The 26,296-nt window shown below is 36.3% G+C and overlaps 1 protein-coding gene across 1 annotated transcript in view; it reads right to left on the reverse strand.

The window, feature by feature from the left end:
* Positions 1-226: 226 nt before the first annotated feature.
* Positions 227-26,296, reverse strand: part of LOC129481804 (ATP-binding cassette sub-family C member 2-like) — a 43,477-nt gene continuing 17,407 nt past the window's right edge. Inside the window, exons 5-15 of the mRNA XM_063638511.1 lie at positions 25,754-25,973; positions 18,145-18,299; positions 14,807-14,962; positions 10,103-10,302; positions 9,249-9,375; positions 7,821-7,922; positions 5,126-5,269; positions 3,690-3,848; positions 1,986-2,152; positions 786-980; positions 227-365 (exon numbers count right to left, since the gene is read on the reverse strand). Coding sequence (XP_063494581.1) covers positions 227-365; positions 786-980; positions 1,986-2,152; positions 3,690-3,848; positions 5,126-5,269; positions 7,821-7,922; positions 9,249-9,375; positions 10,103-10,302; positions 14,807-14,962; positions 18,145-18,299; positions 25,754-25,973 — 1,764 coding nt within the window. The remainder of the gene's footprint in view (positions 366-785; positions 981-1,985; positions 2,153-3,689; positions 3,849-5,125; positions 5,270-7,820; positions 7,923-9,248; positions 9,376-10,102; positions 10,303-14,806; positions 14,963-18,144; positions 18,300-25,753; positions 25,974-26,296) is intronic.

The raw sequence follows: 26,296 nt of genomic DNA on the forward strand, positions 1-26,296 counted from the left end.
GTGAGCTGAGATCGAGCCATTGCACTCCAGCCTGGGCAACAAGAGCAAAACTCCATCTCGAACAAACAAACAAACAAAAACATACAAACAAACAAAGAAACTCTGGTGCCTATGTGTGTGGGTGCCAACTCATAGCAGGGGCCAGCCCTTCTGCATTTCTCTTCTGTCTTTGCTTTTTAAATACTAATGCACTGTAGTGTTTTTTATTATGCAAATTAACATACAGCTAAAGTAATTTATTTTTTGTCCCTGAGTCTTGTGTTATTCCAGCGTCCGTTGTCATTTCATAGAAAAGTCCTTTCTGATGTATCAAATTCTGAGGCGCTTCGAATTCCACAATCCTTCCTGAGTCTAGAACAAGCACCCTGAAACGTGAAAAGAATAGCATCAGGTAACATACAGTCTTCCACCTCACATTTTATTGGTCCTGCTAATATAAAGTTTAAACTATTCTATGAGTCATTTCAGTACAAAATAAAGGTGTTAGTTAATTCAGGAACTATATCAAGTTCTCTAATAATTATTCTTTTAGCTTTAACTTTTTCTTCCAATTATTTTGGAAAATACCGTCTATATCATTATCTATATCAAGTTTTCTAATATCTTTTAGCTTGAACTTTTTCTTCCAATGATTTTGGAAAATAACTTTTATATCATTAGGGAAAATTCTGTATCTCTCAGCACAGATATAATTATTTATGACTGGCAAGTAATCAGTGTGTTTCATATGCCCAATATTTATCTTGGCAGAAATGATTTTATTTCTGAAAAGAAAGAAAGCACACCTGTCTGAATCAATGATAGATTGCAGTCTGTGAGCAATGGTCAGGATGGTGCAATCAGAAAACTCCTTCCTGATTGTGGTCTGCACCAACTTGTCCGTCTCAAAGTCAATGGAGGCTGTTGCTTCATCCAAGACGAGAATTTTTGTTTTTCGAAGCAAAGCACGAGCTAGACAGACGAGCTGCCGTTGTCCCATGCTGTTAAAATAATAATAATCATAATTTCAACAATGGACTTTATGGTAACACACTTCATGTTTTAAAATTCTGATAATACTGCTATTCATTCTTTTTCTCACCCACAACTTCACTTGTTCTTTTATTCAAGAAACATCTCTTGAGGGAGTGCCAGACTTTAGACCAATGAGCAAAACAGACAAAAATCTCTGTGTAGCAGATACATTCTCATGGGGACACAGAAAACAATAATTAAGATAATTGAGTAAAAAGCATAGTAGGAGGGGTATATGAGTACGGTGCAACATTATATGTAGTAATTTCGTGGATAATATATATATATAATAAGTGTTAAGAATTCAAACACACAGAAGTGGGGTATAAAGTGTAGGTGTGGGGTGGGCATTTTAGATGGGCGTGCCAAAGAAATCCTCTGGAGAAGTTTTAAGGCAAGAACTCAAGGACATGGAGAGTGAGGCATACAGATTTCCAGTAAAAACTTGTTCCAGGTAAAGGAAATAGCAGATGTAAAATCCCTGTGGTAGGCGTGAATTGGCCTGGCAAACTCACGACACAGCATGGAGGCCAATGTCACAGAAACACAGAGGGGTAGGGAGAAAGTGATCAAAGAAGGGGTGGTGGGAGTCTTGCTATGCAGGCCATTACAGGGATCTAGCTCACTTTTCTGGGGTCTCTGATCACACGAAGGGGGCTATCTTAAGGCAACAAACAATGGTGAAGGCAAGGTAGCCCCTTACATTTTTTAGGAACAAGGTTCTTAGAGTAGCAGTCTTGACAAAAGAAGATTCAATTAAATAGTGACTTTTCATAGGGCATTGTTCTTTTTTTTCTTTCCTTTCTCTTAGTCAGTTGTTTCCCAGCCTGCAGCTACCAATTTACTTTTCCTTCCTCTTCCCTAGAAGGAATCAGCCGTGGTGTACTTTAAACAGGCCCTTGGATGCCAATTCGAGTTTCTAAAGAGCTTGGAATGAATAACTTGGACAAGCTCTGCTCTTAGCAGCTTACCTGAGGTTCTCACCACCCTCTGAAATCTCATGCAGTAGCTTCTCAGGAAGGGACTGCACAAATTCTTTCAAGTGACACAATTCCAGCACTTCCCACAGCTTGCTATCAGAATATTTGTTTAGGGGATCCAGGTTCATTTGAAGGGTTCCAGAAAATAAAATGGGGTGCTAAAGCAGAAAATAGTCCTGCATAATCTTACTGTCATGAGGCATAAATACATTTTAAAAAATCAGACTCAGAAAACAAAGCAGGAGAAAGCAAAATTATCAGACCTAATATAGTCATCAAATTTATTTTATATTTAAAACAGAAACAGAAGAGAGTCAGAATAAACTATAATTCATATTAAGTCATCATAAGTCTCCTGATTTTCTTTCTCCTCTTCCTATTATTGAAAATAATAACTAGCACTGAAATAATGATGATAATTACTGCCGTGTAGTCAAGGACATAACATATAATAAATATGAAATATAGTAGGTATATAACATTATCAATCAGTATACCAACTCAGAAAGATAGAAGTTAGTATTCTTATTTCACAGAGAGTGAGCTGGAGGTTCCAAAGAGTTCTTGTTTACACCACACGAAGGTAAGTTAGTGATTGAAGAGAATTCGAAGAGGATTGAGTTCATTTTCTTTATGCTACACCAAGATGCCTAGTGAAACTATATTTTACTCTATCTATAAGAGAGGAACGATTGATGTCTCTTTTTTTTCACGAATTTTTTTCCCTTCCAGAATTCCAGATTTTACTCAAATTTGTTTTGAAGTAAATGCATGAATACAAGTATACGTCTAAACAATACAACATTTTAATACATTAAAATTAGTATTTTAATAGATTTTTAGAAGACAGTACAATGATTTTTTTTTTTTTTTGAGATGGAGTCCAGCTCTGTTGCCCAGGCTAGAGGGCAGCGGCGCAATCTCGGCTCACTGAAACCTCCGCCTCCCAGGTTCAAGCAATTCTCCTGTCTCAGCCTCCCGAGTACCTGGGATTACTCCCGAGTACATGGTGTGCACCATCATGGCCGGATAATTTATGTACTTTTAGTTGAGACAGGGTTTCACCGTGTTGGCCAGGCTTGTCTCAAACTCCTGACCTCAGATGATCCACCTGCCTTGGCTTCCCAAAGTTCTGGGATTACAGGCGTGAGCCACCGCACCCAGTTTCAGCTGAGTATTTCATCTTTGACTTAAGAGGCATATTTTTAAGCTAGTTTGCATGCCCCTTAATGATCAAGTTCCTTTGATTCCACAGATGGAAAAATCAAAGAACTTGAGAAAAGAGATCTAACTGAATTACTCTTCTTTTTTTAATGTTTCTAAACTTCAAGTGAAAAAGAGTCAAAATTCTACACTCTAACAACTAAGCAAAAACTTCAGTAATATTTCTTTCAAAAAAATCAATGTGTTTCAGTCTGATCTATTTATTGGAATTTTATTTGGACTTACTATTATGAAGGAAATTTTATCAAAAAGATGTACTGGTTTTTCAAACGTAAATGCTCTTAGGTAGAATGCTTTATGATAAGGGTGTTTAAAGAGGGTTCAATTACATAGCAGTTCTTCATATATTCCATTTAAAATGATGTGGCTTCGAACAATGAATTTAGACTTGGAAGGAACAGATTTTTAAAAAGAAGGAAAACAGATTTACTTGGAGTGGGTTAAGAAAGCCTATGGCAATGTAGGCTTTACCTGTGGAATAATATTAAGTTTGCCACGAAGGTCATGAAGTCCAATAGTTGATGTATCAATTCCATCAATAATAATTTTGCCTCCTGCTCTCTCCACAATTCTAAATAAGCAATTTGATAGTGTGGATTTGCCTGCTCCAGTCCTGCCCACAATTCCAATCTGTAATGAAATAATCATAAACTCGACTTTTTGTAAGGAAACAAGGCCTTTTCACTGGCAACAAATGTATTAGGTGTCAGGTCAGTGGGATCCAATTTTGTCAACAAGACTAACCTTGATGGGCGTGGAAGATGTCAGGTGACTTCTAAGGACCAGTCTTTATCCAAATACTCTTCACTTGCTGGAAAGGCTCTGACTAATCTGTGTTTTTCCTTTAGTTCTGGGTAATTTAGTTACTTCCTCACCAAAGATCCCCAGCAGACCCAGGAAAAATAGATCATTCCTGAACCACCCCTGAACTACCCATTAAAGGTTAGGGCAAAAGAAGCAATGATAATGAGTGGTTTTATTGAGATTTTCAGAAAACAGATTTTCTTTATCTTCCCTTCATTGAAATAAGCAAAGAAACAAATAGGGCACTGGAATCTTTTGCCAGATAGACTAGAAAATCCAAACGAATGTCTGTAAATTTCCCTGGTATATCAAAGGAACTCTTCATTAAAACTATTATGGGTAACCAAAAATAGTGTTTAAGGATTTTGACTCCTGGCCAAAATAATCATCTTGTCATAAACATCCCAGTGATTAAACGTTTCCCTATGACCATGAGAACTAAAGAGCCATATCTTCTGATTGCTGATTTGTGTCTTGGTATTAATAGGAATGTTAGGCAGATAGAATATTAAAGTGGTTGGTTTACCCTAATATAAAATCTTAAGTCTAACAAAGTACATCAGAAAAAACAGAAATCTGTTGAATTCATTGGGGTAATGAAAATTTCAGAATGATTTGTCTGTTCCAAAAATATTTCTGCTCCAAAAATACTTTTGCTAATGTGTCTGTTTGCTTTTTTGAAGCATAAAACTAATATCATATACTATCGATAGCTTAGTAAGTTGCTTGTGTTAACTGAAGTACATTTCAAGCATTTTCCCATCTCTTTAACGGTTTTGGAAAACATGATGTCTTTGAGTATACAAATAGTCAAGCATAGGGATTTATTGTGTTTGGGGTAATGATTTACTTATTGTTGCAATTCATTTTATAGAGGAAGTAAAAACTAAGTACACCAAAGTTGTGTTTCACAGTAGTATATGAGCAATTTAATTAAGAAATGTATTTTTTATAGAGGGAAAATTTATTCAGTACACACCAACCACATGTCTTTATTACTTTTGTGTAACAAAAGACCACCTTATATTCAATATCATATTATACTCAACAATGAATGCAATCAGATAAGAGGGAAACCAAAACATATGAAATATATATGATACCTTCTCTTCCCCATGAGTCTGGAAAGTGATATCTTGCAATGCTAAACCAAGATCATCTCGGTATCGAGCCTGATAATTAATAAATTCCACTACACCTTTACTGGGCCATTGTAATGGAGGTCTTCTAGACATTATCCAAGGTGCCTTAAAACAAAAACAAACAAAAAATAAATACTTTAAACAACAATTATAATTTAAAAATCCCTCCCCCCAAAATAATTCTTATGCAGGTAACAAAAGTGAATATAAATGATGAAAGACGTTTGTGGATATTATGATTTTCTGAAAATAGTTTTAAATGTTACCAACATGAAACTTATCTAGCTATAAAAAAATTAGAAATAAATATTTTGAGGTAACAAGACTTCTCATCTCCTATCAAGTTATTAAGAAAAAATAACTTGAAATTTTAGCTGAGATAAGGACAGCTTGTCATTCATTCATTCCTCAAAGGTTTGCTGTGTCAGTCACTATTTTAGTCGCTGGAGGTTCCGCAGTGAGAAAAACAGATACAAATTATTTCCCTTATGGGGTGTAGTGGGGACAGACAAAAAGAACCATATAACATATGCAGCCATGTTGAATGATAATAAAGTTTTGTAAGACAAGAAACAGGCAGGGTTGGGAAAAGGAGGAGGTGTCATTTAAAGCAGGGTAGTTAGGAAAGGCTTTGCTGACTGTGGTCAGAGAAAACGCTAGGTGGATACCAGTGAAGAACATTCTAGGCAAAGGGTTTAGTAACTATTTGGATCTAATTAGTTGTGCCCAAGACCTAAGACAGGGGCCTGTGTGAATACTGGAGGAAGCACGAGGTAAAAGAACACACAAGACTGTGTGATGCCTGGGCAGTGAGGTAAAGCGTTTCATGGGAGAGGGAATGATGGCTAACATCAAATGATAGATCAGGTAAAGTGAGGACTGAGAAAGAACCCGTTGTGATCTGCATGAGGGAAGGTTCAGTGGAATAGTGGAATCAGAAGCCTGTTTGGCGAGGGTCCAAAAATGAATCAGAGAAAATGAAATAGAAAAGCAAGTACAGGCAACTTTGCAAAAGAATTTTTCTGTAATGGAAAGCAGAGAAACAGGTGTAGAGGGCTGAATAAGATTATTTGAACACATTTATCCTTCCACATCAAGAGTTTTTGTAGCAGTATTTGTCACAACTTGCATCAAATTACATAAAGGTTTTTGTTTGTTTAAATGTGTGTACACACATATTTTTATCATCTTTTTCTAGTGTGAAAGAAATATATTTTATAAGCAAAAATTTAGAAAATATAGAAAAATAATATTTGATATTAGCCATGAGATGACTGAACAAGTTGAATATTGGTAACTGAAGATTGTGAAGGTAGACTAATCTTTCATGAAATTTCTTTGAGAAGGAAAGACAAGACCTGGGGAAAAATCCAGAGGAAAATTCAAAGTTCAGGTAGGAGTTGGAGAATGTAGAAAGTATTTTGGCATAGTTACAGGCTGAGAGGGACTGCAAGGGAGTGGGAATTAGAAGAGGTGGTTAATAGAGTGAGATCTGAGAGAAGACAGGAAGAGATATTACCAAAAATGCAATGGGAAATGTCAGATTTTTCTTTGGAGGAGGTACCTGTTCCTCAGATTCATGAGCAAAAGAGGAAGAGTTACAAGATAAAAAAGAAAGATAGCTTCCTAGGCAGATTGAAGAAGCAACAGAAATTCAAGTCATCTTTGTCATCTGCCCTGTTAATTAATAGAATTTGGAAGCAGAAGTAATCCAGATGAGTAAAGTGTTTTAGAAACTTAAATATTATACTCTGTCAATAGTTGCAATAACTCTTCACCCTCCCAAATTACAGTTACAGGGAACAAAACAGACCGATTTACTCTCCTCTCCCTTCCCATTCACAGAGATATTAATGGTGAGTAAATAGAACAGAAGGTATAAGCAATAAAATGTAATTAATTTAGAATTGTGCAGAATCTAAATAATTATGAGTTGACTATATTAAGACACTTTTATCACTGTAAAAGCCCCACAAAGTTATAATTGCAAGTTGTATATTTTACTCTATACATCAGTAGAGGACAAATCACTGTGCCTTTGAGAAACAAGATATCATCCTGCATTTTTAGAACTCATTGAAGTGGGGATATATCTTCTAATTTAGGGTGTATCCTAATTTAATTAGAAGTATTTTTATTTCTATTTTAATGATATATAAAATAATAGGCCACTTTATAACAATTTTGGTTTTAATTTCATTGAAACACTGAATATCACATGAATTTGGAAATGCAGGTTTGCTTAACATTTTTTTTAAATGTCAATTTATGGTACATTACAATGTCTTACTCCTGTATCCAATCCATTTATTGATTATTTAGGAGTGCTTATCTCTTTTTTTTTCCTCATACTTTTTTTTTTATTAGACAGGATCTTGCTCTATCACTCAAGCTAGAGTGCAGTGGCATGATCAAAGCTCACTGCAACCTTGAACTCCCAAGCAGAAGGGATTCTCCTACCTCACCCTCCCAAGTAGCTTGAACTAAAGGTATAAGCCACCATACCCAGCTTACCTACTTTGTTATTTATTTATTTATTTGTTTATTTATTTTCGTAGAGACAGAATCTATTTTGACCAGGCTCGTCTTGAACTCTTGAACTTCAGTGATCCTCCCACGACTCCCAAAGTACTGGGATTACAGGAGGCGTGCTTACCTCTTTATCCATATTTTCATATTCACAAACTCTTTCAACAGCAACTGCATTGGTTTCAATTTCACACGCTTTCTTTACCCAAAAATTCAGAGAATGAGTTATCTGGGGGGTATGGGGGAGGAAACAAGAGCTTAATGCATGTTCTTTAGTTTTTTATGTAATATAAATAATACTTTATTTTTTATAGTTTCACTTTTCATTTCTTGAATCTGCTGAGAGCTTGTCACATACTATCTCATATACTTTATATCTTTTGATTATTATTTAGCAGCTCTAGAAATAAGCATATTTCTTCATATGCATATTTGTGTTTAAGGATACTGAACTCATTAATATCATAAATAATGGAATTACTTGGGATAAGATAGACCATAATTCAGCATATATGCAAGAAGTGCATAGTGGGTATAAGGAATGATGAATACCAAGATTGATGGGATATGCCTCAAAAAAATGTGCATCCTAAATGGGAAAAAACACTTTGGCATTCTTCACTACCTTCCATCAGAAGGAAGATTCTCCTGGCTTTCTAACTATTCCTGTTCCCCTATTTAAAAAAAAACAAAAACCTATATTTTCTTCTCACTCTATTCCCAAATGTAGGTTCTCTAAGGGTGTAACTTTGAACAGAATTCTAAAAGTCAAGAAACTTGTACAATCCCATTTTTTTCTTGAGTTTGGTGCCAACTCATTTAATAGCCCACCTGACTTGAACTGATATGGGGCTCTTCAAAGCGTTTACTTAATCCAGTTAGGGTGTACATGCAGTAGTGTTTGATTATGGGCTTCTGAACCAGACGCTGGATATGGCTGTGTACATATTTCCTTTCTAGAAGCCTAAATTCTGAATTCTGAAATGCAACTGGCTCAAGGTTTTTGGATATGGGACCAAGAGTATATAACACAATCACATAGACTTCTACATAATGTGGAAGCAGTTTAGGGCATTTGCTGTTTTAAAAAGGGGGCATTGCAGTGTAATATCAAATAGGATTTATTAGGGGAAAACTTACAAGCCGAAGAGAAACAGCAAATATATTCTCCCTAGAGAATTATCTTCTTGCTTAGGCTGAGCAAATGAGATACACCAGCTGTGTTGGAGAGGGACCCTACCCTTGTAATACTCTATAAATCCACCAGGACAGGAGAGCAGGAAACTTCTGAGTAACTACAGAATAGCAGGAGTTTCCTGATCTTTTAGCACTCAGCCTTGAGTATCAGCCTGTTCTTCCTATAAGTTAACTTAGAATTACTGAGCTAGCTTCCTGCTACTAACAAAATAGAGAAGGAAATGAGCCTCCAGGCAATCCACATTTGTCTCTCATTACCTAGTTAATATAATATATAATTCAGACAAGCAAAGAAGAAGAGTGTTTAATTAACTGGATTATAAACATACCATATACCACAAAAATCATTATTACTTACATTTAGGGCATAGGATACAGACAAACCAACTGTTGCTGAATCTATAGAATTGCCAGCCAGGACAGCAAGCAGTGCAGCAAAAAGCACAATTAAGTTGCCAAGAAATTCAAGTCTAACAGAGAGCCACCTGTGATAGATGGAATATATTCATGAGTAACTGAGATGAAAAAGTTTTGGTGCATTTAGTACTAACCCTTTCTTCTGGGAAATCGAGACATAAACAGCAATAGCTGCTTTCTTTTTTCTCCCCGACTTACTTGGAACTCAATCAAACATAGGATCATCACATGATAACTTAAAGAATTCATCTGCATGAAAATGCATTTTACTTTTGCAGAACTTTGCTTTAAAACTTGATCCGAATTTAAAAGCAAAATAACACCAGCTATAATGATGTATTGCATTTTTTAAGTCCTATTGGAAAATCAATTCCCTTCCAGTTGCATATACTTTTTAATATAATAAAATTAGTCTTTAAAAATTGAAATGTGCTCAACTGCTATTTAATATTTCATTTTTCTCCCTTATATGAAATTATAACTTCTAACTCAAAAATTTTACAAAACAGTGTATACAAATAAAATATATTCTAAAAATATAAAACACAATGTAGAATTATGTCATGAGTAATTCTAAAAGCACCTTTTTCATATTAAATAGTATGTACTTTTCATGTGAATATAAATAGATATAATTTAATTTAAATGTACATTAAATACTGGAAAATATTTGTCTTATTAATACATACTTCTAAAACTTGGATGAAATGCCATTTCAAAACCCTCTGTTTAGAAGTCAGTGAGCAAGATGTCTAAGAAGAGATTGATCCTAGTCTGGGTATTGATGGGACTTACCGGTTGGAAATTACATTATTGTAGAAACAGACCAAGTTTTCATTCACCACATCTTTGTATTGCTGGATAAACCTCTGTTCATGTCCAAATGCTCTGATGGTGGACACTCCTGATAAAGTCTCACTAAAGTGGGAAATGACAGGAGAATGGGACGCTCCTGTCAACCTCCGGATTTGCCGAGAGCTTGCCACATAGTATCTCTAATCAGAAGACAGAAAGAAGCAGTCAGAAAGATGTAGCAGAAATTGCTTCAATAGTTCAAAAACTACAAGACCCTTGTGTTGTGATTTAAAGAGTGACTCCCCAAAAGTCAGATACAAGTCCTAACCCCCCGTATCTGTGAATGTGACCTTATTCGGAAATAGCATCTTTACACATGTAATTAAGTTAAGGATCTCAAGATGACATCACCCTGGATTTAGGGTGGACCCTAAATCCAATGTTGGGTATCCTTATAAGAGACAAAAAAGAAGACATAGACACGGGGAAAACACCATCTCTGCCAGTGGCAGACATTGAAGTGGTGTGTTTAGAAGCCAATGAAAATATCAGGATTGTTGACTGCCAGCAGAAGCTAGGAGAGGAGCATGAAAGAGATTTTCCCTCAAAGCCTCCAGAAGGAATCAACTCTGCCTATATATTGAGTTTAGACTTCTGGCCTTTAGAACTGTGAGAGAGGCCAAGTGTGGTGCCCATGCCTATAATGCCAACACTTTGGGAGGCCAAGACAGGAGGGTTGCTAGAGCCCAGGAGTTGGAGACCGGCCTGGGCAATGTAGGAAGATCCTGTTTTTACAAAAAGTTATATAAATAAATATATATATATATATATATATATATATATATATATATATATATATGAAGACCTTGTTTTTACAAAAAGCAAAATATAAATATATTATCCAGATGTGGTGGTGCATGCTTGTGGGCCTAGCTACTCGAGAGGCTGAGGCGGGAGGATCACTTGACACTTGAGCCCAGGAGGTTGAGACTGCAGTGAGCTATGATCATGCCACTGCACTACCGCCTGGGTGACAGAGCCAGGCCCTGTCTCATAAAAATAAAATAAAATAAAACAAACAGATTTTTAAAAATTGTGAGAGAATACATTTCTGTTGTTTTAAGCCACGCAGTTGGTAGCACTTTGTTACAGAAGGCTTAGGAAACTCATGTGCCCTTGTAATGGTAAAAAGCCCAAATTCTGAGGCTGGGAGTGGTGGCTCATGCCTGTAATCCCAGCACTTCAGGAGGCTGAGGCAGGCAGATCACTGGAGCTCAGGCGTTCGAGACCAGCCTGGGCAACATAGTGAATCCGCATTTCTACCAAAAATACAAAAATTAGCCTGCTGTGGTGGTGACGGCCTGTGGTCTCAGCTACTCAGGAGGCTGAGGCAGGAGAATAGCTTCAACCTGGGAGGCAGAGGTTGCAGTGAGCTGAGATCATATCATGCCACTGCACTCCAGCTTGGGTAACAGAGTGAGACCCTGTCTCAAAAAAAAAAGCACCAATTCTGGACAGCACAACAAGAACATAATTGGGCAAAATTTCACTTCGACAATGCTCTCAAATGACCATTATTGAGTACCTACTATGAAGAAAGCTCTATGTTACATGTTGAAAATGTGACAGAACAGTTAACTCATTGAATGAGAGAAGCAGACCAAATGCACAATGTTATTTTGTACTTAAACATAATTACAGAAAAATAATATTTTTTATTTTTTTCTTCAAAAATTTCCACTACAGTCACAATTATAAGTTATCTATTTCCCCTTGGCTTGAAGTTGAGGACAATTAGGATAGGTAGGACTGCGGGGAGCTAGATGGAGCATGCCCTGTATTAACTGGATTATTAATTAGCCCCAGAAAATTGCTACCAATTGGAAATGAAAATCAAGAGTTATGAGGTCTTGCACAATTTTCAGGAAAATTTTAAATCTGGAATTTTATGTAAAATCCCTGATTTTAAAATGTCTTCATTTGGTAAAAGCACTGAGCAAGCTAAACAAAAACATATCTCAGGTTACATACAGCCTGGTAGTCTACAGCTGAACTCTAATCTATGCTAAGTGCTCTGAAGAATACGGAGGACTATGGCATCCTGAGGCTGTAAAGGGATTTAAGAGATTGCCTAGATTAGGGAATATGTTATTGGGGTCACAGACCATGTGAGTAGATAAATAAGGGTAAAATGCTTTCCCTAGACAAATGTAAACATGCATACACACTCGGAGCTTCTGATAAATTTTCAGTGAACTGTAGAATCCATGTTCTTTCATGCAGCTCTCTGGGGAATCTGGTTTAAGAAATTTTATCTAGATCAATGCTTCTCGTACTTTAGTAAGAATCACCTGCCTGAAGGGTTCGTTGAAAGGCAGGTTTCTGGGCCCTGCCTCGGGACATTCTGACCCAATAGGTCTGGGCTATGGCCCGTGGGTCCAGGAACTACACTGTACATAGCACACATCTAAATCAAACCTTTTATTTCACAGGGGAAAGAAATGGAGCCTAGAAAGGGAAATGATGTCCCAGGCAGGCGAGTAAGGAAGATGACTAGCACTCCAAGTTCCTGCATCCAAATTCAGACCTCATCCTATATGACTCCCCCTAATGAGACATGATTTCTAGACTCCTTTTTACTCCTAATAACTCAGTTATAGTTTACCAGACGGGAGACCAACACATAAAATTTCATTTGCCACATGAGTGCTTTTTTTCTAGATTTTTACAATATATATAAAACATAGCCTCTGCCCCCAGAGCACTTACATTTTCATATATTCTGGATGTATTATACCATCAGTATATGCCACCAGTGTAATAAATCCATAATAGTAGATATTAGAGTAGCAGATAAGGAGTCAGTTCTTTTTCCACTACTGTGATAGAGAATGCATCACACAGAAAATGGAAAATGACCTAGGCCATCAATGTCAAGTAAGATCGGGACAGACAGAAAGAACAGGGAAAAGATGTGAAGTAGGGAGAATAATGGAGTATAGGTATGGAAATGCGAAAATCATTGGTAGTCTGGCTTGAGCAGACTAAACTCTAACATGAATTTTAAAACTTGGGTTTTTGAAAAGCATTAAATCTAAGAATCTTTTTGTGAAAAGAGCCTCAGATACTTCTATATTTAAAATATGCTTCAGCATTGATTTTACCTTGTATGTCACCGATTGAAACTATCAGGATAAAGAAATCATGCTTTGGAATAAATATTATTTTAATATAGGAATTTCACTGAAAATTTAGAAATAATGGGTAATTTTCTCTGTATTTTGTACTTCACTTAAAATCTCCAACAAATGTAAGGATTACGTTTTCATAGTAGATTGCATATTTGAGGATAATCAACTAAAATATGGAGTGGAAAAATATACATTCATTGTTTTGGATTCAGTCTGAGCTCCATTTACACCTATAATCTACTTTTGTTTTTCTGTTTACTTAAACTAATTTCATCTTTTATTGAAGTCCTTATTGCCAAGATAAATAAAATAAATGGGAAATAGTTATTTCTGCAACTGTCTTTAAATTTCACCCTTTATTTGTGGATTAAGCCTGTAATTAAAAAACTGCATACTTTGATAAAGGCAATGTAAAAAGATGTTTAAAATGTTTTATAATAATAATCTCTTGATATCATACATTTGAAAAATTCATCTATTTATAGTTCTTGCATGTTTGACTAGTACCTTGGTATAAGTGTCAAAAAAGTTATGGGAACAGAAATAAGGTGTATAAATCTGTGAATATGAAAAGAACTTTTATGTCACAGTGTAGGAGCGAGCTGGAGAAATTTCTTTTATGTGAGTCATTTCTGTATGAAGCTATAAACTTTTTTTTAAACCAAAAGCTGTCATGGTTTCTTGTAAAATAATAAAGATAATAAAGACATCCATTTTAATTGATTTCTTTCATTGTTTAATAAAATTGCTTTGTTTGATAGCTGAAGAAAAAAAATGCTAAGAAATTTTGTTTTCCACTGCAGCCTTACAGTGACATAATTTTGCAGTTTAAATTGGATGATCCCATTTTAATATGAAGATATCATGTAAGTATCATGAGAACCATATTTAGCTCTTCCAGCAATTGTTTGTCTGGAAGAGACAGGTGATGTCTGAAAAAACAGGACAAAAAGGCAGTATCTGTTTCTCTCTTGGATATGCAGGCAAATTAATTTTCTGCTAACATTACAACATACAGGTTTTGTGGTGGGCATAAAAATGCAGGCCCCAGCTCTCCTGCTGCAGAAGCATAGCTGACTGACAGCCCCCGCGACTGCACTGATGGATCCACTGCTGTATTAGCATAGAGGCCAGCCAGTGACTGAGTACTGGCTGAAAGTGCACATGAGACTCTCCAACGGGCAACTGTGACTGAGAAACTTCCTGTTGAACCTGTTGTAGAACTGTCCTGTAGTCAAAGACCCTTGTTACCCAATCCGTCTTCTTTCCTTTTCTCCCTCACAGGGATTCAGCCTGAGTCACTGTCTGAGGGCTTGCTCAGCCCAGCCTTCTTCTGCTCCCTCTCCTTTACCTTTTACAGGCATTTCCCCCAGTAAATCTCTAGTACATCTATTCCTTTCTTCGACTCTGCTTCTTAGAGAACCTGGACAAAGAGGAGGTTTAAGTGGGTCTGAAACTACATTTGATTGTGAACTTATAAGTTATTAATACAAATAAAAATGTATGCACTTACTTGTATAGAGAAATAGAAGAACACTAAGGGAATAATCCCCAGAATGAAGAGGGGCAAAGCTCCCACAATGACCAAAACTGTTCCAACAACATCCAGTGTACAATTCACCCACAGCCGTAAATAGTAATGCAAACGCATGTCAATTATAAATATGTCCTGAAAAATTTGATATTAGGTCGCTTTATTTTTAACTTTTTACAGTTTAAAATGAGAGAAAGAAGAAATATATTATTCAATGGCACAATTAAAAATGTTTACCCAGGTATGACAATCTATTGATTTCATAAATAAATCTAACTACATGATCTTTGCTCATCCCCCATATATTTTTCCCCTGTAGTCGATTATAACAATTAAAAGGCTGTTCTAATTTCAAGATACTTATCATCAAGCAATTTGTATTTCCCAATGACCACTACATGGCAATTAATTATACAATTAAAGTCAGACTGATGAAAAAGCAAAAACAAAAACAAAAAAACAGTCCATTATTCAATAGCTGTTTTTTTTTTAATTCCAGTATTTGGGGCATTGGGCTACCATTATTTATGACTCAAAATTTGTAAATCACTCCTGGGGCATTGTTATCAACTAAGAACATGTTCAGTGGCCTTCCTGGGTAACTGGATCCTACTCATATCAGAAGAGGCAGGACAACAAAATAATCTTCATTTATAAAATTATGAACTGAAAGATGGAGTGGCCAATAGGAACGAGAGAAGGACAATGGGAAGGTCATGCATTGATTTGTACTCTTTTTTTCTTTTTTGAGAGAAAGTCTCGCTGTGTCACCCAAGTTGGAGTACAGTGGTGCAATAATGGCTCACTGCAAATCTCTGCCTCCCAGGTTCAAGTAATTCTCGTGCCTCAGCCTCTCACCTATCTAGGATTACAGAGTTATGAGCCACCATGCCCAGCCAGTTTTTATATTTTTAGTAGTGGTGGGGTTTTGTCATGTTGGCCAGGCTGGTCTCGGTGATCCACCTGCCTCTGCCTCCTACAGTGTTGGGATTACAGGTGTGAGCCACCACACCCAGCCTGTTTTACACTTTGTTGCATATAACTTAATCTGTTTGTGGTACAAGGTATGACCTGAGAGATGCTAGGGAATACTAAGACTCTGAATCTTGACTGGATGAACTACTCAGTTCAGGACAAAACTGATATAAAAAACAGAGATGAAATTTTGTTAATTCTACCCTCTTTTGGGAGTTCCCTGGTTATTTCATATACCAAACAGTGTAACAGTATCGTATTCACATGGAATTTCCTATTTTGAATTTACCTGACCATACTCCCATCTGCTTAAGACTCAATCATTTGAAATTTTACTATATAAAAATGATAATAAATCACTAGGGTTGTAGTCAGAAATGTCTTCTGGCAGAAACAGAATGGTGGTGATGAAACTCTTCTATAATTTTTCAAAAAACAGAATGTACATTGGTACAATTAAGCAAGATTTAATATTACATTAGAAATTTATTATGTTAGGTGCTTTCATTTTTATTTTTGTGTTTTATCTTCACTTCCCTTTATATACCCACCATGTTTTTACATATACATAGAAATGTGTTAATACACTTTGAGGTTATGGACTTGTGCATCTTAATATAGGGACCACTGGCAATATGTGACTACTGAACACTTGGAACGTGGCTATTGCAAATTGAGATATGCCATAAGCACATGATAAAAACCAGATTTAAAATACTTTGTACAAAAAAGTATAAAGTTTAATCAATAATTTTATATTAATTACAGTTGGGAATAATGTTTTGGATATACTGTGTTAAATAAAATGTATTGTCACAATTAATTCTTTCCATTGTGTTTTATTTTACTTCTTTGTTATGGCTACCAGGAAATTTAAAATCATATACGTGGCTTGCATTTTATCTTTATTGGACAGTTCTATTAGAAGCATTTTATAGTAGACACAATGAGAAAACTCCTACAGATAAGCAGAGACACTCTGAAAATCTCAACTCATTCCCCATTCACCATAAGTGATGTTATGTTTTCTTAAAGGCAGGATGTTTTTAAAGTCTAGATATCTCCACATTGACTTTCTTACTTTCTTTCTTTCTCTTTCTTTCTTTCTTTTTCTTTCCTTCTTTCTTTTTCTCTCTTTCTTTCTCTCTTCTTTCTCTCTCTCTCTCTTTTCTTTCTTTCTTTTTCTTTCCTTCTTTCTTTTTCTTTCTTTCTCTCTTTCTCTCTCTTTCTTTCTCTCTCCTTCCTTTCTTTTTCTTTCTTTTCTTCTTTTTCTTTCTCTCTCTCTTTTTCTTTCTTTCTTTTTTTCTTCTTTCTCTCACCTTCCTTTCTCTCTCCTTCCTTCCTTTCTCTTTCTTTCTTTCTTTTTTTTTTTTTTTTTTTTGAGACGGAGTCTTTCTCTGTCCCCCAGGCTAGAGTGCAGTGGCGCGATCTCGGCTCACTGCAAGCTCTGCCTCCCGGGTTCACGCCATTCTCCTGCCTCAGCCTCCCGAGTAGCTGGGACTGCAGGCGCCCGCCAACACGCCCGGCTAATTTTTTTGTATTTTTAGTAGAGACGGGGTTTCACCGTATTAGCCAGGATGGTCTCGATCTCCTGACCTCGTGATCCGCCTGCCTCGGCCTCCCAAAGTGCTGGGGTTACAGGCTTGAGCCACCGCGCCCGGCCTCTTTCTTTCTTTCTTTCTTTTTTCCTTCCTTCCTTCCTTCCTTCCTTCCTTCCTTCCTTCCTTCTTTCTTTTCTTCCTTTCTTCCTTTCAATGGAGTTTCACTGTTGTTGCCCAGGCTGAAGTGCAATGGCGCAATCTCGGCTCACCACAACTTCCACCTCCCAAGTTCGAGCGATTCTCCTGCCTCAGCCTCCCGAGTAGCTGGGATTACAGGCATGTGCCACCACGCCTGGCTAATTTTGTATTTTTAGTAGAGACAGGGTTTCTCCATGTTGGTCAGGCTGGTTTCGAACTTCTGACCTCACGTGATCCTCCCGCCTTGGCCTCCCAAAGTGCTGGGATTACAGACGTGAGCCACCGTGCCTGGCCGACTTACATTTTCTTTCCCTTCTTAGACTAAAGCAGTGATTCTCAAACTCGATGTGTGTAAGAATTAGAGTGGTACATCTCAAAGCACATGTGTTTCTTGGATTCTTTAAGTAATTTTTCAAGTGTTATTTTAATTATATGTACAAAATGTGACTGTTGTACATCAGTTATAGATGTCCTAAGGCTTAGAAATATATTTAACAATGAAATCTATATAAAACACATAATATTTTGTACAAGTGAGAATATAAGGTACTAAATATGGGTCACTTTTATGTATGCTATTTAATAAGGTGTGTCTTTCCTTACCTTGGTGAAACGACTAATGATCTGGCCTGTGGAATTTGTTTCAAAAAACTGGATGGGGAGGTGCAGTACATTATTCAACAGTTGAACATACATGGTTCGAGAGGCAGCCAGGGATCCTCTAGTGATTACGTAGGCTCCAGAGCAGACAAAGAGACCTAAACACACATAGTTATCACAGTTATATTAACAATATAAGGAAATTTGTGTTTTAGCTTTCAAAAGATTGCTGTAAAAAGATTAATTATAAAAACTATTTATATTTATTTTAACTGAAAACCCGAATATTATACCTAAAATGTGTAATTGTAGACTAAAATAAATATAAACATAATATACGATGCATGTGAAATAAATACACATTTCTGATGTTTTGCCATGCTGCTACAGCAGAATGCTCCCATTTGTGATCATAGGTTCCACACAGAAATGTACAGAAGATAAAAAGTCGATCTAATGCACAGAAGTTTAGCAACCTATTACCTTTATGATGTTCTGTGGGACAATATGTTAGTTACCAGTGCTTTTAGCCAAATATTTCCATTCTCCCAGCTTCTTGGTACATAGTAGAGTTGAACTTTCTGGCCCCCTTTTGGTTGATAGACCCAAATGAATAGTTTTGAACCGTGAATTATAAGAGAAATGATATACGACACTTCCAAGTTAGAACATTTAATTGCTGGTGTCAGTCCTATTCCCTTTGCACAGTGCCTGCCAGCATTTAAAATGGTGCTTGGCTCATTTCCTCAGCTGGAGTCCCTAGGATAAGCAGAGTCCCTTTCCTGACCCACAGTGGACACATAAAATGAGTGAGGGCTGGAAACCGTCATTCTCAGGAAACTATCGCAAGGACAAAAAAACAAACACCGCATGTTCTCACTCATAGGTGGAATTGAACAATGAGAACACATGGACACGGGAAGGGGAACATCACACATCAGGGCCTGTTGTGGGGTGGGGAGAAGGGGGAAGGATAGCATTAGGAGATATACCTAATATAAATGACGAGTTAATGGGTGCAGCACACCAACATGGCACATGTATACATATGTAACTAATCTGCACATTGTGCACATGTACCCTAAAACTTAAAGTATAATAATAATAAAAAAAAAATTATAACTGCCTTAAAAAACAAAAAATGAGTGAGGGCTACAATTCTTTTGGTGTGCTAAGCTCCTGAGAAGTGGTTGATGGGAGGGTTGTTCTTGCATTAGCTACTTATCAGGTAAACTTGTAGCTTTAGTGGAAGAAGCCGAAAAACAGTTATTAGCACACATAGAAACAGAAGAAAATTCTTTGAAAGATACATTTCCATCAATATGTGAAGCCTGGGAACAAAACCAACCAGCATAAAATAAGTAGATCTGCAAAATTAAGAGAGTTGCGAACACTTTATTTGAACCTCTGGGTCAAGTGTGTAAAAATCGATGCCTGGGCATTTTATCTTTGGGTGTCAATACACTTCCATGTTACTTAAGCCAGTTTGCTCTTGAGTCTTAACACATACACAACTGCTCCATTGCACTCTAGTATACAAAACTACTAATAAAAGTGTGTTGCCAATATGATCCTTGTTCCTTTGCAGGTCATGTTTAAAACAAAACAAAACTAGTTGCTTCTCACCACCTTACATTCTTTTAGCTAATTTCCTTATATTTTTAAATAATATCTCATATGGCTATTAGCTTTCTCAGTCTTAAGTGTGTTCTATTATTTTCCTCCATTCCTCCCATACTTCCCTATTTCCTTTCCAATAGATTATCCATCTTTTCTCAAATATTCAATAAACACATAATTGCTCATGAAGGTCACCAAATATGTAGCTTGTGTCACTATTTTTCTGTATGCTTAATTTTCTGTGTAACTAGGGCTAATTTGTTCCCAAACACTTCAATAGCCAAAAGTCTCTTCTGAATACACTCAAACCCATCAAATATCCTACTGTTTCTTTAATGTTATTTAGCACCAGTCCACTGCAACATAAACTACTCCCTTGGAATTTTCGGTCTTCCTGCTCTAAACTAGAATGGTTGCTGAAACAGGAAGTTCTATTCTTCAGTGTGGGAAGCTTTTCGTTTTTTATTTTTTATTTTATTTTATTATTTATTTTTGAGACGGAGTCTCCCTCTGTTGCCCAGGCTGGAGTGCCGTGGCACAATCTCGGATCACTGCAAGCTCCGCCCACCAGGGTTCACGCCATTCTCCTGCCTCAGCCTCCCAAGTAGCTGGGACTACAGGCGCCTGGCACCACGCCCGGCTAATTTTTGAATTTTTAGTAGAGACGGGGTTTCACCATGTTAGCCAGGATGGTCTCCATCTCCTGACCTCGTGATCCGCCTGCCTCGGCCTCCCAAAGTGCTGCGATTACAGGCGTGAGCCACCGTGCCTGGCCAGGAAGTATTTTTTAAAAATATTATGTACTTAGTATTTTTCCCCCATTTACTGAAGCTCTTTTTATATACATGTTAAACTTCTTGAACTGTATCTGTAATTTTTTCTTATCTTTCATTTTCCATCTCTGTTTATAATGTTGTACATTTGGCATAATTTCTTCTAACTTACATTACGTTTGTACAACCTTTTAAAATTCTTTAAATGTTTTCAAGAGTTTTCTTGTTCTCAGGCTGAGCTTATTTTAGCACATTCCACATTTACTTTATGGATGCAATATTTTGAATCTCTGAAAGCAGTAATTAGACATTTTGAAGGTCTAATTGTATTCCAAATATTGTTTTACTTCTGGGCCTGACTGCTGTATTTGTTGACTTTTATTTATGCTGTTGGTCTGAGTGAAATGTATTGCCTGGATGGGCATTATCAGTTTGAAAATATGAGACAAAGACATGGTTAATTAATACAGGTACCTGATGTGGCTTTCTTCTGCCGTTGCATACGTTAATTTCCCCCAACATTTCTCTCCCCTGAATGGAAAAGTTTGCTTCAAGTTCTGCTTAAGAGGAAAGGTATGACCCTGAAAGGCTTCATACTGGGATGCAAGTTATGTTGGCTGAGCCTTCTCCAAAAGCCACAATAAGGAGGCTTCCTTCTATGTATGTCACACATGCTAGAAACCCTACTTTCCTCTTTAAACATCAGCTTTCTAGTTTTCATCATACTGTTACTATCACAGTGGCTGTTTACATTGGTGGTGGTAGCAGTGTTGTTCTAAAAGAGGCTGATGGGCCATCAGAACAATGTTCTAATGAATTACTTTGATTACTTCCATGAAACTCAATTCTTCTCTCTGTACCTGTGAACGTAAGTTTAGTGTTTTTCCATGGCTCAACTGAACATCTCCCTCTTCTGTTCCAGCTTCTCCAGTATCTGTTCCTGGCTACAGGTTTTCTTCTACCCTTCATTTTCTGTCCCGTATATATTCCCGTATATAGAAATGTATTACTCTGAAGTCTCCTGACACCTTTCCTTTTATATTTATTCACTGTCCTTTCAGTGGAATTTAGTGAGGTAAGTAAAGTAAATGAACCACTTAGGCCTCCTAAACTGGAAGCAGCAGTGTGCTCCTTAATCATCACACTTTGAAAATAAGGTGCCTGTATTTTACACATTGGATCGGAGCAAGGAAGTTCCCAACAGTGAGACATAAAACACGATACAAGTATCCTAGAAATTTGAAGCAAATAGCTGAGACTCACGGGAAAAAACTATTCGGGGCAATTTCTTTTTTAAATAATGAGGTAAGATCTTTATTATTGTCATAAAATATGGATGTAGCATTTTCAGCTTCAGTTCTCCAGCTTTGTTTGAATGCTAGCCTTCTATATTCTTCATAGTGGGCCTCTAGTATTAACATGTGAAAGTGCTGTTTATGCTTTAAAGTTCCAAAAAATAAAAAATATAAATGAGCTATGATGATGTCAGTGAATATAGCCTGCTCTCAATTAAATCAGGTTCCATAAGAGAGCTGAGTTCTGCCAAAAAAAAAAAAAAAAAACCCAGAAATTATAGATTTTTATTTCTAGGCTCACCTTACTTATGGAAACATAATTTGCAATTGCACTTAATAAGCCTTAAAAATTAAAATTTTTTTAAATGTAAAAAATGTGAAGAAGCAATAAATCAGAGAAGATTAATATTCTAACAACTGCAGACCACTCCAAACAAAAGCCAATCAGGAAAAAAATCTTTGTGATAAAACTGTTCATAATCTGTTTCTTTGGTTATAAAATCTTTCTATATTTACTGACAGTTAAAATTAAGACTTTACATAAGTAATATTATGGACACTAAAATTGCATACTTTATATGTGATAGAAATGCTATTTACTCAAAATGTTCTTCAAAGGTTATTGCATCTACTCTAAAGCTGTAACATAATTTCACTGAATTGGTGTGAATTTAGCCTTCATATGTATATGTGACATGCAGAGATATGGAGATTCATGTATATATGGAGGTTTCTCTTGCTATAATTTGAGACCTCTACATCTATATCTTCCTCACTGAGTTGCAAACTGCAAGTCAATAAATCTGACTCTCACTGATTCAAAAGCAAAGAAATTGTAAAGTCCTGTTCTTTCATACTGCAGATAATTCTTATATCTCATTTTTGTTATGAACATCTCTTTTCCCAGTGAATGTTAACAAAATGACAGAACAAGCATAAATCTGTCTCATAATATCTGCCTATTTTTAAATGGAGACAGTTCAAGCAGTACAATGGCCAGACAGTAAAAATAAGATAAGAGAGGAGAAAAGAGAAGCAAGGCTCTCAGTTTCATAGTTTTTGTTTTATCTGACTTTTCCATTACCAAAATCATGCATCTCTCTCTGTTTTCCCATATGGATATGAATATGAAGATATAACAACTTCCACATAGATGGCTCTAATATTTTCTTATTTGAATTCCTACCAGTCTCACTCTAGGTGCGCCTGTTTCTCTTGATACAAACACAAGAAATTATCTCTAAAAAAAACTTCCCTTTAGTTACACTATACTTTTGAATTTTCCAAACAATTATTTAATTAACTACACTTTATATTCTTTTTCCATTTCTCTCTTGATCATGTTTCCTTGACTACAATCAGGAATCATTTCTTAATTTTCTTTGTTTTTAATAGATATGTAACATTTCAGAACGACTGAGAATTTACTTCAAACACTATTTTTTTTTTTTTGCCTTTATTACATCATACTTTTCTGTTTCTTGGAAGGCAACGCTCATAGTTTGGAATTTCTCAAAGTATAGTCTGTGGAACACAAGTTGCTCCAATATATTAATGAGCAACACAAGGAAAAAAAATCATGGTCAAACAAATTTGAGGAGCATTGTGTTAAACAGAATTAAACAGGTCATTTTATTGTAGAATATCTCAAAACCTTTAATGAAAGAAAGAAAAAAGATTTCAGATTCATGGAGGAACTCAATTTCCCAAACCTATTGAAATAGAACCTGGTGTTTGTAGAATATCTCATTACTGTCCATGTAAATGCCAATTTAGTTTTTAAGAACATTGGCTTGGGAGTAAGCTGGACATGGATGCAAATCTGACTCCAAAACTTACCAGTCATAGGGCTTTGTCATAATTACTTATCTTTTCTATTGTTAAACAATAGCTAACATTTGTTGCACTCTTGAGGTATGCACTACACATATCTGATGTAACCAAGGAAACAATATCTATTCTTTACAAGTGATAAAACTGAAACCGTAAGTAACGAAGTTTAAGTAGAGTGTCAGAGCTCCCTCATTAGGATGCATGCTAAATAAACTACTGTGTTAGCTTAAGCCATATGAAATTGCCATTTTTGTGGGTCAGAACAAGTCAGATACAGGCGTTTTCATTTGTTTCAACTTCAACAATGAAAACATACCCGGGTTTCCAGACATGGAGCAAGCATTCACATCATTGTGGCTGTTGTTTTATCTCCTTCTCTCCCTCTGATCATCTGACAAGGAAGTTATCTCTGTTCAATTTCTGTGAAGTTAGTCCACTAATCGGCTCTACGTGGACACCCCTCAAGAATCTGTCATTCACTCTCATAGCTCTTATTCCTCATTCATGGTGATTCTATCTACTCCTGTGGGTTCACTGATTATCTCTACAGAATAATGCCAAGCGTAAGTAGAACTAAGAGCTCTAGAATGTTAGAATTTGACAGAAATGTAGAAATCATCCAGTTTAAGCCCCTCATTTTACAGATAAAGAAATCTAATTTCCAGACTTATAGATGTGCATTTTTAGTCTGCCAACTGGAGAAAAAAAATGGAAAAATTCATCAACACTTCCCATTAAATGTGTCCAACAATGAACTCACCATTTCTGTCCTTCACTAATTAAGGCTCTGGTTTAACTAGTGGTTTCCTATTTTTTTTTCCTGGTTTCCTGTTTTCCTCATTTTTGTCATCATTGCTATCCCAGTTACCCAACCTAAACCTCGAAAGCATGATTGACTAATGAATGCCCTTTCCTGACCCGCCCTCAAATGGACAATTCTTAGGTTTTTCACTGTAATGTCTTTCCTATTCATCCCTTTTATCCAATTCCATTGTAGCTCTCTGGCCATTCATTCATTCATTCATTCCTTTGGTATTTATTCATTTCTCTTCTGCTTCTTACCTATTGGTTATTTTGGGTGACACAGCCATGGATCAGATAGGAGATCTTTCTATACTAGACTACCTTTCATCTGGACTCCCAAATCCACTTGATTATTCTTTTCCTACCAGGCCCTGCTTCATTCTAGTCTCTCTGACTTTAGTCCCTCCAATAAAAACGCATCTTTTTATTATCACTGCTAATTTATTGTTTGAAATACAAATCCAACTATGTCACTTCCTTCATCAATTTTCCAAAATTCTCCACTTGCCTTCCCAATGATCATCTCTGACTTATCTCCAATCTTCTTTCTCACCTTTAGCTCCCCTACTTTTCTCTACCAATAACCTGAAGACCACTCAAACTGGCACCCTCACTCTTGCCAAATCCCTTCTTACTCCCCATCCCTGTCTTTACTCACAGCTGTCTATCTGCCTCCATGACTTTCTCTCCTTCTCTGTGATCTCAAGCTGATAAACTTCTATTCATCCTTTTACTCTCCCCTCAATTGTCAAGTACTCCTTAGAAATCACATTAATATGGCGACCCAGTACAGCCTCCCCTTGCTCTGAATTCTCATAGTGTTTTCTTTCACTACCTTTATAGTGTTTAATGCTGATCATGTAGTTTGATTGTATACCTGACCTAGGCTCACTAGGCCTTAAACTCCTTAATAGACACCAATTTATCTTCACATCACCCACAACCTTCACATATACAGAGAGTGGCCATTTTTGAGTCTTTCATAACTTTACATAAAAACCTCAGTTTCCTCAGCTGTAAAATGAGGACAACAGCACCTTTTTAAATAATTATTTTCAAGATTAAATAACTATGTGTAATATTTAATGTGAGCCATGTAGATGACACCATAAGTTTTGGATTATTCTCTCAAATGTGGTAAAGTGGAAACATATGCATTTGAGTTATCCCCAAATATTTGAAAATTATGGCCCAGATTTTATTTGAAATAACATGGTGCCATATGTTTGTGTTTGAATCAATTAGGTCAGAAAAAGAAAAGAGAAGCAGCTATACATTTTCTTTTACCTTTTATTAATCCCAATAATCCATAGATATTAAGTTTATTGCTTCTTATTTGCTTCCATTCTGTGAACTCATTCATGTTTTTTGCTTCTTTTGCCCATGCACTAAGCCATAGATTCTGTCCAATGCTCACCAAATTCTGCCCTAAGTAAGTGACAACAGTCAGCCACACCCAGAGCCAGCCAAAGGCTTGGAGGTACTGCAGAATGATGGAGAACTTCAACTAAAGGCAAAATTGATATAAAATTAGATTACCAAGAGATACCGGAACATGACATGCCATTTCTGAATAAGTTCCCTTATTGATAGTTTCTGATTAGCATCAATTAAATACATAGTAAGATACAGCATTTCAAAGATGTACTTTAAAGTCACACCTTGATTTAAACCCTATTCTGACGTTTTCTAAGCTTTGTGATCTTGGTCAAGTCACTAACATCTGTAATCCTCAGATGAATCACCTGTTAATTAGAATAACAGTAGTCACCATATAAGTATACGTAGAGTGTCAAGCACAGTACTGAACCCTTAAAATCTCAGTTAATG

Source organism: Symphalangus syndactylus, chromosome 5 (assembly GCF_028878055.3).
Source record: "Symphalangus syndactylus isolate Jambi chromosome 5, NHGRI_mSymSyn1-v2.1_pri, whole genome shotgun sequence".
NCBI lineage: Eukaryota > Metazoa > Chordata > Mammalia > Primates > Hylobatidae > Symphalangus > Symphalangus syndactylus.